General features: G+C 40.9%; 2 protein-coding genes across 3 annotated transcripts; one reads left to right on the top strand and one right to left on the bottom strand.

Annotated features, from left to right (window-relative positions):
• The first annotated feature begins 1,051 nt into the window (after positions 1 to 1,051).
• Positions 1,052 to 12,189, top strand: snx8a (sorting nexin 8a). Of its 2 annotated transcripts, XM_048246636.1 has the most exons (13): positions 1,052 to 1,201; positions 2,548 to 2,675; positions 3,672 to 3,801; positions 5,143 to 5,333; positions 6,024 to 6,144; positions 6,507 to 6,643; positions 7,210 to 7,290; positions 7,397 to 7,557; positions 7,957 to 8,086; positions 8,203 to 8,271; positions 8,929 to 9,078; positions 9,760 to 9,909; positions 10,336 to 12,189. In XM_048246636.1, exons 1-13 carry the CDS (start codon positions 1,180 to 1,182, stop codon positions 10,426 to 10,428), a joined length of 1,563 nt encoding a protein of 520 aa, XP_048102593.1. In that variant the 5' UTR covers positions 1,052 to 1,179; the 3' UTR covers positions 10,429 to 12,189. The 2 variants fall into 2 exon arrangements, with proteins under 2 accessions (XP_048102593.1, XP_048102594.1); XM_048246637.1 differs by lacking the exon at positions 2,548 to 2,675 and having other exon boundaries at positions 1,054 to 1,201.
• Positions 12,185 to 14,104, bottom strand: nudt1 (nudix (nucleoside diphosphate linked moiety X)-type motif 1). Its single transcript, XM_048246638.1, has 4 exons — positions 13,998 to 14,104; positions 13,318 to 13,476; positions 13,052 to 13,197; positions 12,185 to 12,943 (listed from the first exon to the last, which is right to left on the bottom strand). Exons 2-4 carry the CDS (start codon positions 13,467 to 13,469, stop codon positions 12,768 to 12,770), a joined length of 474 nt encoding a protein of 157 aa, XP_048102595.1. The 5' UTR covers positions 13,470 to 13,476; positions 13,998 to 14,104; the 3' UTR covers positions 12,185 to 12,767.
• Between the last annotated feature and the right edge of the window lie 138 nt (positions 14,105 to 14,242).

Here is a 14,242-nt window from a genome sequence, read left to right as displayed (position 1 = left end):
AAGGGTTGCTCCACCCCTTGGTCAAAGACCACACCCACTTCTACCCATCATTTTATCGGTCAGAGACATGTCTTGTATCCAGGGGGTCAAGAGCGTGCAGATTAGCTTTATCATGTTAGCATACGCCATTTTCAAGTATGGCGCCACATGGAGCATTTTGAACCAGCTCTGTGCACGAAAGTCTGTGTTGGGCACGAACTCTCATGCACGTATTCATGCTGGTGGGCGGGTACCTATCCGGCGGCTAGAGCCAAACGGGCGACTTCAGTCGGACTCCACGTGCATTCCCGAGCAACTTTTTCCCGAGCAAGCGAGGTATGTGCATTATCGCCACCCTCTGAACTGGAGGAAGACTCTCTTTTTACAGAATGTCCAATAAAAATCGACGTTGGTCCACTATTCGTCATTTCCAGTTTGGGCGGGACTTAATCACACTCTCCAGTTATATACACAGGTTTCCCATTTACCAACAAAACTAGATGCGCGCGCAGCCGTGGGGCAGAAGACGCTTTGTGGCCGTCCACAACGTTATAAACTTAACCTAAATAGTCGGCTGCTGTAAGCTACAATCAAATTTTTTTGTATACCCCTGTTGTCTCAATGATAATAACATCTCATTTCAGACTATATTTCAAAGTTTGCTATTCATTTGCATTATATATTGCAATTGGTCACCAGAAACCTGAAATTTATGTAAGGGAAGCCTTCACAATTAACTCTAATTTAAATAGAAAACTATGCCTAATAGGCTATAAACCAAAATGTTTATCTTTTCATTTTGAGACGTGTTGGTAAAAGTTCAAAGGTTGATGGTTTTGAGTGTGTATAGGCAGCTCAACTCTATTCTGCAAAAGAATATATTAATAATAATACAAAATAATAATAATAATAATAATAATAAGCATGCATTGAATGTGGCCGATAGTCTACGTTATAAAAATGCATTCGCAATATTAAATATTCAAATCAAATGATCAATATAGGCTATCAAAATTAGCAAGGTTAAAATCAAGAAAAGTGCTAAGGATAAACTCCACCCACTGTTCTCAAAGCAAGAGACAAACTGTTCCCGGCTTCTGACTTCTGAGTGTGCTACAACTTTAAGGAATGGGAAATTCCTTTTATTTTCTCCAGGAAATCACATGGAGGTGCTGTCGCACTCACATGACAATCTGAACTATGGAAGGCGAGTTAAATGAAGGTAATGATCATATGATATTTGGATCTTCATTCCCCTGTTTTGATAACTTTGTTTTAGCACAATATTTGGTAGGCTAAGTAAACTGTTGGCGACCAACGAACAAACAGTCCTTCAATATTGTTTGTTGTAGGCTGTAGCAGGTAGCGCAGTGTCACTATACGAACACAACTGTCAATGAAAAACAGAAGTAGTTTGGTATTGGGGCATCCGTAGTAATGTCTATATCGCTGAAGTGTCACCGATATGAAGCTATAATGGCTTACATTTTATATTAAGATTAAGCTGCTTTACAAGTTTCACCTGTTTAGACACGGCAGTCCAGTCCCGCGCGAAGATGTCCAGTGTCGCAGGGTTAAGCGACTGTCAAATAAATGGGATAGCCTAATGTAGGCAATTGTGCTTAGTTGTGATATATATCTTTGTAATTTAACTATTGCCAGAATGGTGTCTTTATGTAGAACCGAAAGAAACTCACGGAATGGGAGTGCATACCAATTAAGTAAGCAACGCCAGAGAACACAGAGGACTTTCACCAAGAAGTGTAGAATTTGTAGTTCAGCTAGAATGTGCCCAGAACGTCTCAAGAAAATTCTAGGCCTATTTGCCTAGCCTATTTTTTATTTCGGTTTTCATGGCAGGGGATGTCAGAACACACGCAGTCTTAAAAAAAATGTTTCTTTGGGGTTAAATGTCGCACATGGCCCAATGAAAACTAAGGACACCTCGTTACAAATGTTCAAAAACGACAACATGCAGGCCATTGCAGGATGATGTTCGATCCAGAAAATAGTGAAAATAGAAGACCTAGTGGATTTCACATTTGTGTAATCAGGGAAATAAAAGGTGAATAAAAGTATAGGAAAATGCCTTGGTCAGTGCTGCTCTTGTCCAGATCTGATGAGAATATGCTGTGCTGACACTGAAGAAAATGCAGTGTTTCCTGTTTTAGCACAGGATCATACTTAAGTTGTTGTTGAGGTCTGTTTTGCACATGCTTGCAGTCTTTGCAGAATTTTGAGGATAACGAGATTCTCCATAATTTTTTACTCTAGGTCTTAATGAAGATATCAAATTGCATTTGAACATTTAGGGCTGTCACTCTGTGAAAACTAGTTAAAGTCTCATTCATACAAAACACAAGGAACAATCTTGATATGAAAGGACATGCAGAGAGCACATGGACTTAGTAATACACTGTGCGATAGGCCTACCTCTGACTTTAAAACTGGGAGAATTACGCCACACTCAAGCTAATCTAAACAGGACGGACACCATGTAGCTGCAACAGGCAAATTCGGTGAGTCCATGCTGTAGCCCCATGTCATGTGTTGTTCTTCCGACCACAGGGTCAGTGCCTGCATACTACAGGGAGGTGCATCAAGCCCTCAGCGGCCAAGCAGACGAGCGAGTGCAGGTGCTGGTTTTTCAGCGACTCCTTAGCAGAACAGACCTCCCTAGAGCTGTGCAAACACAGGTGAGCCCAGCTGTTCCGCGCATGCATGCATTATTAACAGATGGATAGATCAATCCAGTTAATGTTGTGGATCCCCGGGTAAATCTGTTGTAATTGGGCTACCCACATATCTGCTGATCTGGGATCTGGATCAGGGATACATTCTAGATCAGGGCTGCAGCCTTCCCAGAGTCAGATGCTTACTCAGCAGTTGTGTAATTGAGTTTTAAAGGCTGTTCTGCACTGGAATGTCATTAGACCTACTGGTACTGGACTAGTCACAGGATATCCCTTTTTCCCTAAGGTAGAGAATTCCAAAGGGAAGCACTAATCAGGGACATCCACAGTGGATGTGAATGTCCCAATTTGTTGAAGGGAAGTGAGAATGAGTAGACCTATTGGTAGGAGGTAACTTTGCATTAAATAGAATGTGTTTATCCACTCTGGCGATGATGAACAGCAGTAGTACAAGTCACGTGTGTGCTTGGCGCTAAACAGTTCTGTGTTTTCCCCTAAGATCCCCTTTTTTAACAAGCTATTATGAAAGTAAGTGTGCTTCCTTATGATTGCCATCCGTATAATAAAAGCTGAATTGTTTTGCATTTTGAAGAGGGATCAGAAGGTTGTGACATGTTCTAGAAAGGTCTGTGTTTCTGAGTATTATCAGTTTGGTGCCTCTCACACAACACGCATTTCAGGCTGTGATTTATATTGTGAGTCTGTCACCAAGCTTTCTAAAATAGCACTCTGTGAAATCACATGGAGGAAGTCCCCTAATTTGATGTAATTAGATTATGATATCACTCCACGATATTCAGAGGAAGAGGAAAGGGTGATAAATCAATCTAAACATTTGGCCGTCGGTTTGAATCAAGTTTATGCTGGATCAAGTTCTGGATCAAGAACTTGTGTACTCATTCAAGAAGTGTAGAATGGAACTCTGTGAACAGAAAGTTTATTGTGCTTGAGATCATGGCTAATGGTTGTTTATGTTTATGTTTATGTTTTCCTTCCCAGATTGCGGATCACGTGGAGAACAGTGATGGCTTTCTCAGTAAGTTATCACTCTATAAAGGCCTGGCACTGATTGCCCTTGCTCAGCAAGGCAAACAGCCGAGTCCTAAGCTGTTGGAGAATTGCATTCAAGGTGAGGCAGAATTCTTACTATTGTCATATAATTCTTACTATTGTCATATGACTCTTCACTCCTCAAGTAGTAAAAGCCGAGTTGAACAAGTAGCTTTGTCAACAGTAAAGTCGATGGGTGAATGACCCCCGGTTGTAAAATCTCAAGTCATGAGGTTTCACTTGTAGCCTATATGGTGATTCATATACATTAACCAGAAGGTTAGTTGAGGATTGTGCTTATTTGTTCTCTATGGGGAGTGTCTTTTGTGCTGGCTTTTCGCCTACTTTCTACCCCTTTGGTACGTCACTTAGAAAGTGCCAGATCAGCTTTTTTAAATTTTGTGTGCTCTTGTGTAATGCTTCTCAGCAAAATCAATTTCAAAATGCTTTTGGCAGGGATTAAGACTAATATTCTGTTACATATAAAAGATACTTCTTCTGAAACAATAATATTTTACCTGGTCATTCTGTGGTGTTTAGAAATTGAGTTGGCTGTCAAAAGATTCTCTCGTCTCTATTTCACTCCCATAATGCCTGAAGAGAATCCAAACCCTACTTTAGGCTTTTATTGTTACAGGTGCAGGCAACATGGTTGTGGTGTGTGCTTGGAAATAGTTGTGTCATGCTCTCTCTCTCTCTCCCTCCCTCCCTCTCTTTCTCTCTCTCTCTCTCTCTCTCTGTGAACATATTTTCTTCTATCATATTTCATGTTTCATTTTAGCTCGACGTTCTCTTTACAAATTTAACATGGATAGCGACAATTTCTTTGTTAATAATCTTATTTTTAAGAATGTTTTATTGTTGTTCATCATATCTAACACAGCCCATATTGCATTGTAATTATGTTAGCCTTATGTTAATTATGTCAGCCTTAACCTTAATTTGACCCATTTGAGTGTGTTTGTATTGGAACAAGGCATGTGCATTTTTTCTAATTATCTAGTTTGTCATTGCACATGTGTTTTTTTTCTTTATAAAAAAAGGCCATTTTGTGTAGTTGACCAAAAAATTCAAGACAAAAAAAAAGGAATCAGAAAAAGGGAAGTGACAAAGTGATGGCCGTTGAAGTCAGACTTAATTTCACCGCTGCTGACTAACTTTATGTTGTAACAGAAACCATTATTGGTCAGCTTCTGGCCTTGCCTTTACTTCAGATTTTGTTGCTTTGCTTTATTGATCCAGCATAATGTAAGCAATGCCTGGTTCAGTTTTCAGTGATCACATCTGATCACAAATGACTTTTTTTCACATAGGATTTTATGTGAATTTTAATGTTTTCTTTTTTTAACCAATTACTTAGTAGGGTTTCATTTAATGTATTAATTGAGTAATAAAAATCATTGTCATATTTTGCTAACAGAGTTTCCCAAGCCCCTGCTGGGTGATCCAAAGGACCTGATGAGCCTCAAGATGAAGCCTGCTCAGGAGGACCCTCTGACTGTGTCGCAGACGTTAGCCAAACTGTTGGGAAAGGACACAATACAAATTGAGATCATCCCAGAGAAGAAGGGCCTTTTCCTCAAACATGTAGAGTATCAGATCACCAGCCAGGTAAGTACTGCATAAACAACCACAGATCAAATGTCAAAAATAATACTTGACAAAGTTGCTTGAATAGGGGTTGCTGAAGTAAAAAATGACGCTTTTCTATTGTAGATGGTAGTTTTTTTGTGTGGTGAAACCAGGGGGTTATTCCAAGAGCGTGTTTTAGTGAAGTGCCTGGGTAAGTGTGAGTGGCCATGACCCAACAGAATGGATACAAGGCTTCCTTCCCCTTGCCAAACAAAGCCACAGGGCTCTTACTTTAGGAGGTGTGCCGCTTACTCTTACTAATTCAAGTTCTTGGAAAACCCCTCAGCTATTCTGCGTATTTTTCACTCCTATTGTCTGTGTTGGTGGCAGAAAGTCCCCAGAGCTTTAGGGAATTTCTGCCCTCTACAGTGCTTCCTTTTTTTCCTTGTATCTGTTTAGTGTTTTTAAAATGTCCCAGACTGGCACGGAGGGGAGCTACTGCACCATGTGTTCCCAGTTTGTGGAGCAGAGGCACGCTGCCTCAGCGCACAGACAGGCATCTAGTTGTTTCTGTGCACTGAGCATTCACAATCAAAGCGGCTACGGCTGAATGTGTGCTAGCTGACTCTGTGTGTAGCTGTCTCCGCAGCCGAAAAAAAAACGCAGCCAAGTGCAATGTTGACAGAGTGTGCTTCATGGGATGTGACAGCCGATTTGTTACCCTTTCAGCGCTTCAAAATATCGGTCTACCGTCGATACAGCGACTTTGACGTCTTCCATGAGATTATGCTGCAGAGGTTTGCCTACAGAATGGTGCCTGCACTGCCACCCAAGAGAATGCTGAAAGGAGGTATGAGTTCACAGATGTCAAAAAAACAACAGCAAGCAAAGGCATATAATCACACACCCACAGATTACAATGTTTTAGTCCTTGCATTTTGACATAAAATCTCCCACTCTGGTTGCGGCTTCTTGTCCACAGCTTTTTATGGAGAAAGGAACACAAGATTCTCTAGCTGTGCTTGTACCCCCATGTGCTGCAGAGAAAGAACTCTTATATGCAAGATTTTGTCTTGTTTAATTTTGGACGTTGTGTTTGTCAGCCATAGGTGCTGATATGGTATTAAACTAAAACCTAGTACTCCTTATGCCGTCCACGTATTTGAGTCAAGTTAAAACTCTTTCTCCTCCACCACTGACCCTTTCCGGCAGTGTTGACCTCCACATCGGAGCGGGAGTTCATTGAGGGCAGACGGCGTGCCCTGTTGAGGTTCATCAACCTGGTGGCACGGCATCCATTCTTCTCAGAGGATGAGCTGCTCAAGACCTTCCTGACCTTCAATGGTTCGGTGCGTTCCCCCTGTTCCTCTCTCCCCACACATCTGAGATGGAGAAGCTTAGAAGATAGAGAACATCTTAACACAAAGTTCAAACATTTCATTGGGCTTTACAAGGCCAAGGCAGTTTGAATGATTACTCTCAGGTTTTAAAGGAAGAGTGTAATTTGGCTAAAGGTTATGATTTTTGTGCTCCACTGCTAATCAAGTCACACCACTTCCTTCCGCATTTCTTGACACAGTGTGTTCATTTGCTGCATTGTTTACAGCTTGGTCCGAGCCACTATGTTTGTTTTGCGTTTACAGAGCCAGGACTGTGTTCATGTTTTTTAGCACACACACACACTGAATGGAGAGATCCATACAGAGCAGTTTTCTGAATTTGACATAAAAGTGTATTGGATTTGAACTGCAGCCTTTATACTTTTTAAGGACAACTAGGCTAAGTATTCTGAAGGAAGTATCATAGGGCAGCATAATGTGTGAATACTGGCTCTACATTGTTACCATGATGTCCAAATGAGTTGATACAAAGCAAAGAGCAGCTAGTGTGTCTGACATTTGTTTTGCCCTTGTAGGATGTCCAAACCAAACTGCGTGATGCATACAAAAAAATGGGGGATGAGTTTTTAACATGCAGACATGCAACTCAAGCAAAGGTTTGAGTCATTCAGTTTACATTTCGAATGACATCATGCCCATGCTGTATTACTAAACAGCTTGTGCAGTATTCCCAGTGAGCCCTGTGTATGTACTACCTTGCAGGACTATCTTCCAGCTGACATCCAGGCCCAGTTTTCATCCAGCAGAGAACTGATCAAAAATATCCATAACAGCTTCCACAAGCTGCGGGATCGGGCCGAGAGGATGGCAGAGCGCTCCAAGGAGAATGCCACGGATCTGCTCATGTTCGGGAAGGAGCTCAGGTACCTAGACATGCAAACAGCTTGGATTTTGTGAGGTTAAAGTGTGCAAACTGGTCAAATGTATTTATACAGTATTCATACTGCTTGGCTACAGCCAAAAGAGGTAACCTACTTTTATGCTCTGTTTTTGGAGGACTTTGAATATCAAATTGACATTCCTTGGAACCATTCCACAAAGTCCAGAATAGATCTTTTTTCTCTTAGTTTTTGCTTTTGGTCAGCACAAGGAGCTTCAGAATAGCAAGTGAATGTGCCTATCTCAGCTGAACATGAAAATGGCTTGGGCATAATAGTGTTTCAGTCATTTCTGTCTTTTTCTTCTTTCTCTCCAAAAGTACTTTCCACCACATGTGTCCAATTAGTTACAGATTCCAACGTGTCAATTGTTGTCTGTTTCAGTACCTTGGGGACAGATACCTCTCCCATCCCTCCTCTGGCTTCGTCACAAAGCACCTGGGGGTCCCTGAGACAGTCTATCAAAGGCCTGTCGGTGGAGTTTGGGCTGCTTGCTGACAAAGCTATTCAGCAGGTAAAGAGAGCTGACCAGAAGCAGCTCAAAAGCAATCCCCAGTGGACAGATTCAGAGGGACTCTGCCTGCCCAAAATGACTATTATTTTTTTTTAATCATTTTCTTTCGAATAAAGGGAAGAAGAGAGGAGGATGATGTGGTGGAAAAACTGAATCTCTTTCTGGATTTGCTTCAGTCCTACAGAGTGAGTCTGCATGACAAAAATCCGAGTTGTCATAAAACTCTGTAAAGTGGTGATTTTGTAGTCCTTTTAGTTGTTGCTGAACTCCTGCTGTGTTTTGGTCCATCTCTACTCTGAGCCCAGCTGATTTCACTGAATAATTCTCCATCTTCTTAAACTGTTAATTATCACTATTCAGAAGACCATGTTCTTGACACATGCAGTAGCACCCCAGTGTATTACCTTCATAATCTGTGTATGTAATTCACACTTTTACCAGTAGTATAAAATTATGATTACTCATAAAATAGACTTACTGTAGCTTGTGATCATCAGAGATACAAGGAACACTGAAGAATTCCGCCTTGTGTCAATTTTCAACATATTGGGTTCCCATTTACCTCTTAATATTAAGGGATTACCAAACTCATCTAAAACCAACGGAAAGGGGAATATGCTCCTACCCACAAAAACAATGGTTCATAGTGCTGTATCAGGCACTCCAGGCAAGCCATGTTTCTTATTGTATATGAGGCTGAAGCTGATCTTTTAAGGCAAAAGACCTACATTGTGTTGCTTTAAAATGTCATCACTTTAAAAAATAGCTGTTCCTTCCTGTGCTAAAGGGCTGTTTGCCCTTTTGTAACTGTGGTCCTGTGTGGTGGGTTGTGTGGCCAACAGGACCTGTGTGAGCGGCATGAGAAGGGCGTGCTGCACGAGCACCAGCGTGCTCTGCAGAAGTACAGTGTGATGAAGAGGCAGATGATGAGTGCCACTGTGCAGCCAAAGGAACAGGTGTCAGTGGAACAGCTGGAGTCACGCATCATACAGGTGAGCACAGTCTTAACAGATTTCTTTTTTTTAATATATTTTTGGGGCTTTTTATGCCTGCGATAGGACAGTTGAGATTGACAGGAAGCGAGTGGGAGAGAGTCGGGGAGGGATCTGGAAAGGACCACGGGGCAGGAATCGAAGCCAGTTGCGCCACACGGCTGGGGCCCAACACACACACACACACACACACACACACACGTAAACATGTAAATACCTGTGTACATAAAATGAACTCCAGACATATATTCCCATGCATTTTGCTTAATATGCACACTGAAATGAATGTGCAGACATTAAGACAACAGATGGGTTTCTAGCACTCACAGCACTTTGATCACACACAGGCATCAGTCCCACACGCATCTGATGCAATAGCTACAAAAGGCTGACTGGATTGCCACAGACTGTTTGAAGTAAAGTGCTGGAATTCTACTTGAACTTCAGTACTTTTCCAGCAAACTGTACTGTGTGTCTGTATTAAGCCATGCACTATATCCATACACTATCTATTAATACACATCTAAACATTAATACAAGTCTAACTAGGCTGTGCAATCTCATGCTATTCTTACACTACATTGAAACACCATCAACTTCACTTTGAGTGCATGATCACCTCCTGGCTGTAGAAAGAACATGGGCCATTGCAACATGTGTTTTTATGTTTCTGTGTTACAGCAAGAGAATGCCATCCAGACCATGGAGCTTAGGAACTACTTCTCCCTGTTCTGCCTCCATCAAGAGACCCAGCTGGTCTTCACATACTTGACCATCACCTCTCACATCCTGGGTGCCTTTGTGAACTCCCAGGTGCAAGGACACAGAGAGGTGAGACATTCTTCTAAAGGTAACAGGTAAAGGTATCCGATATGGCATAGGGGTAGCTGCAGCGCTGCCAAAAGCTTTAGCTCAATACCCCATGAATACAAATATTGACCAGATGTCTGCCAATCCACATCTCTGGATAAAATAGTCTGCTGAAGACCTGCCAATTTTTACTGTTTATTATTATACCTTTTATAATGTATGTTCAGAACTTATCACTTTAAGCCAGTGCTCCGGTTAAAACCTTGCCACAAGTATTTCTGAGTTTTGAGGCCATGGTTTCAGTGATATACTGTATTTGGGCAAGTAGTTTTATTACTTTTAGATTAGAAGACAAGAATGGAATGAAGCACCTGTGGTTTGTAGACTAAACAGGCTTTGTATGAAGATAAACACACCTGCCTCCCCCCCCCCCCTTTTCTCAACTAGATGGGTGAGGTTTGGAGTGATCTCCATCCAAAGCTGAGCTGCCTGTTTGGGGGCAGTAATGGTCTCCAGTCTCCACCTCTCTCACCCAAGTAAACAGCATAGGAGGAGACACGAAGAGAGGTGGTGCCCAGCATCTTGTGCTGGTGTGTTCACATGACAACACTTTGGGCACTCCCCAGCAGGTGCTAGCCCAGAGCAACACTACATTCCTTCACACCCTGTGCCTTGGCTAACCTTAATTGATAACCAAGTGTATGATCAGTGGAAGTGCCTTCCTGGGCCTCTGTCGTTGAGTCACAAGGAGAGGGAGACGAAGGTGTTTGGGAAATGAAGGACACATTTTTGAAGAAAAAGACAGCACTCACACTCTGTGAAATCATGTTTTTATTGACATGATGGTAACACAGTTTCATAACTAAAATGTCTTCAGTGCGAAAGTCCTTAAATGATGCCTTAATTTAATATTGCACAAATAATACTGATACAGAAGGGATTTTCACCAGGATGTTTTTCTGGTAACAGAATGTTCGTGTCCCCTGAAAATGTCTGATGTTTTAACATGCCCAGGACACAGTTTGATTTAGTTTGATGTATTTTCAATATATGTTGCTAATACATTTGTTGTGTATTCAGCATTGTTTTGGATTGTGTTCCATGTGCATTTAGTGGAAGGACTGAAACACTGTGTACTACAATTGTATTGACTATGATGTACTCCTAAAACACACTAATAATTGATGGTGCAATATTTTTGAATTTGTTGTTTTTTTGTTGTTGTTTGTTTTACCCCTGAACCTGAGGGGGGCAGTGTTGTGATGGCTTCCACTCCTTACTTTTTTGCACAGAAACAAAACTGAAATATGTCTAAGAAATTCAAGCATTCCATTAGTTTCTGCACAAAAACTAATTTCTATTTTAAATATTATTCCTGAAGTTCCCTGTTGAATGAAGTTGACTTGAAGTTTAATAGACTTCTAAGAACAGCTGGCAATAGTCAAAAAGTTGTTCATCTCTTAGTTAGTGATTTCTATTAAGGGATTTTTCCTACTTTCGCATTGCACATTGTAGGACACTTCGATACTGTGAATCCCCTCTGTAGTCGCTATGCCTGAGCCTAGAAATTCCATGCATTCACTTCATTTCCCAATATGTTCATGTTCACAGCATACTGTATATAGCGAGAGTTAGTTTCCAAAACACAGTGCCAAAGAACTGTTTCAGGCCAGAACAGACTAGAGGTTTTCAGGGTCAATAGATGCTCAGTCTCAGGTTAAAACACTTTTAATGTGCAACTGTCTGCAACGCCTGTTTTTTTCACTGGCATCATTGACAAGTGGGTCAGTTAGAGCGGGAGTTAGAATATGAGACACTTGATATGTTCTCAAACACAATGACATAATGGTGTTTAAGGTATGCTAATTGTTGATCTTTATTCTCACTGCTTGCCTCATAAGCATGCCTCATTAACCTATTTGTCTAGGAAAGGTTAAAATCTAACACTGATTTGTTTTGCTGTAGTTTTAGGCTGAAGTATTGATTTAGCGGTATGCCATTTTCTTTATGACATTATGTTCATCTCACACTTTTTTGTTTCTGGTCAACTGGAACTATTATCCATGATGTGTTTTTGTGTTCTCCTGTTGCCAAATGTGTTACCGCAAACTGCATTCCTCTAAAAGATTCAATGCTTACACTTTGAGACACTCCATTACAGTAGAAAATCATGTTTAAAAAGTACTGCTGTTTGCTTCATTCTGTACCATTGTGAGCTGCCAGATATGTATTAACCTGCTACGCAGATTCATTTTTCTCCAGAACAAAACCTAATCCCTAAATAAAATGTACCACGTGAAATTAGTCGACTTTATTCAAAGATTAAAAACATTATTACCCATCTACAGACATCTATTTTAACATGAAACCAGCTACTCAAACAACTGTGAAAGCTTAAATGAAACATGGAGCATTATTTCAAATGAATCAGATTAGGTAGTGTCTGATGAGCATAGGGAAAAGTCTATTTCTAATAGTATATCATTTTATCATTTAAATCATTGGTCCTGTGCCATTTCGTCTTCAGCGCTCTAAACATTATTTTGGAGCCACAGTAACAGTTTTACTCATAAATAATAGCACAGCCTTGTAGGCACATTGGTAAGTATTGCCTTAAACTGACCAAAACACAGCTGAGTCCTGAAGTTAAACACTCTGGAGCCTTTGTGCTCATCTCAAAAGGGCTCATAAAAGAATAATGTTCTGTACATTCTATATCTTGATTCAGAAATATGTAAGATTTTACACAGCACAAAACAGTGGCAACAGAAACTGTCAAAGTTCACTGATAAACAAAAGAGAGCAGACAACTTATTTCTACTCTACACTTAATTCATTTGGCCCAAAATAGAAAGGATGGAGTACTGTACAACGTGATTTCATGAAACCTCATTTACCTCTTCAAGCTTGTGTTCCACAATCAAATCATGGCCCTGAAATTTGAAATAACCAAGGAATTTTTTCTTCTGAAGCATCATGGGAAACCATAGAATGTCATCTGCCCACATTTCACTGAAGGGGATTTTGTCACAGTCAAACCACTGAGGCCTCATTTCTGTGGGGGCAAAATGGAGAATTGGAATTTTTAAAAAAGGAATCCACATCCTTGGTCCAAATGTATGTTACACTGATGAACCGCCCCCCCAAAAAAACTGGTAAATACCATCTGATTCTGTTGGTTCTCCGTGGAATGAGTCTGCTCTAAATACGTGGACATCTAATAATTCTGTCTCTCCAATGAATTCAAATTTGATGTTTCCAATCTTGTCCAGTGTGTCCACAGTGAGACCACTTTCCTCCAACAGTTCTCTGTCAAGACATAAATAAATGACAGTTTCATCTGAAGACAGCCATCGTCAGCTAAGAGGAGAGCTGGTCAAAATGTTCTGGAGTAACAGTTTAAAGTAGAAAAGGAGCATTGATTCTCACCGATGGGCTGCCTGCTCAATGGTTTCACCTAGTTGCACTTTTCCTCCAAATCCATTCCATTTACCTGCTCCAAACCCCCTCTTCTTCATGCCCAGTAACACCCTTCCTGGCTGCACCACCAAGACAAGGGTCAAAAGCTTTGAGGTGAACATGACATCCCTGGAGAACAAGAACAGCTGGTCAAACCCTAACAAAACAACTACACTACTTCAAGTGTCAAAACTGACATTTCAGAGTATCAGAACTGGAGTTTTGGAGGAATTAGTTGCAGTTAATATGCAGGAAATGCAATATTATGGACATGGAAATATTATTGCACGGCATTGTACTTCAGAAAACCTGCAAATGCAGTTTTACGTCCCTTAAGTTCGTTTTTGTAAGGGAAATACAGAATGGTGCACTTGTAGAAACCTAAACATGGGCTTTGACAACAATATCTTGTGTAATGCTAACTGTTGGCTCTGATTGATCATACATAATCTCACATAGAGGAGTTAAAGGCTGGCTCCTTTGGTAGAGACTAGCAGCTAACGTTGTGAAATGCTAACATAGGCTCTCTCATTCTAGCCTACTTTAGCACTGACAACATTCAGAAGTTCGGTGACTCCTCCGGCGTGAGTCCAAACATGTGATGCGACTGTCAAGACAAAAGGATTCATCTGTGCGGTCATTTAACTCACGGATTCACTGAAAGTTGTACGGTGTTTAGATTGTCTTTCTTCAAAACGTAAATCTTTTAGTTCTGACTAAACGTAGCCTACAGTAGGGTATGATGGAAATGATACCCGGTCATATTATAGAAAACGTGAACGACCCATGCCAGATGAATAGAAGCACTTCAAGACCATCGCGACTTGTACAGATCTGTGGTGTTACACTTAAATATGACCGACTAGGATAATCGTACTTCTTATAATTGATTACT

The sequence above is a fragment of the Alosa alosa genome, chromosome 6 (assembly GCF_017589495.1).
Source record: "Alosa alosa isolate M-15738 ecotype Scorff River chromosome 6, AALO_Geno_1.1, whole genome shotgun sequence".
Lineage (NCBI taxonomy): Eukaryota > Metazoa > Chordata > Actinopteri > Clupeiformes > Clupeidae > Alosa > Alosa alosa.
This window is presented reverse-complemented; position numbering and strand designations above follow the sequence as displayed.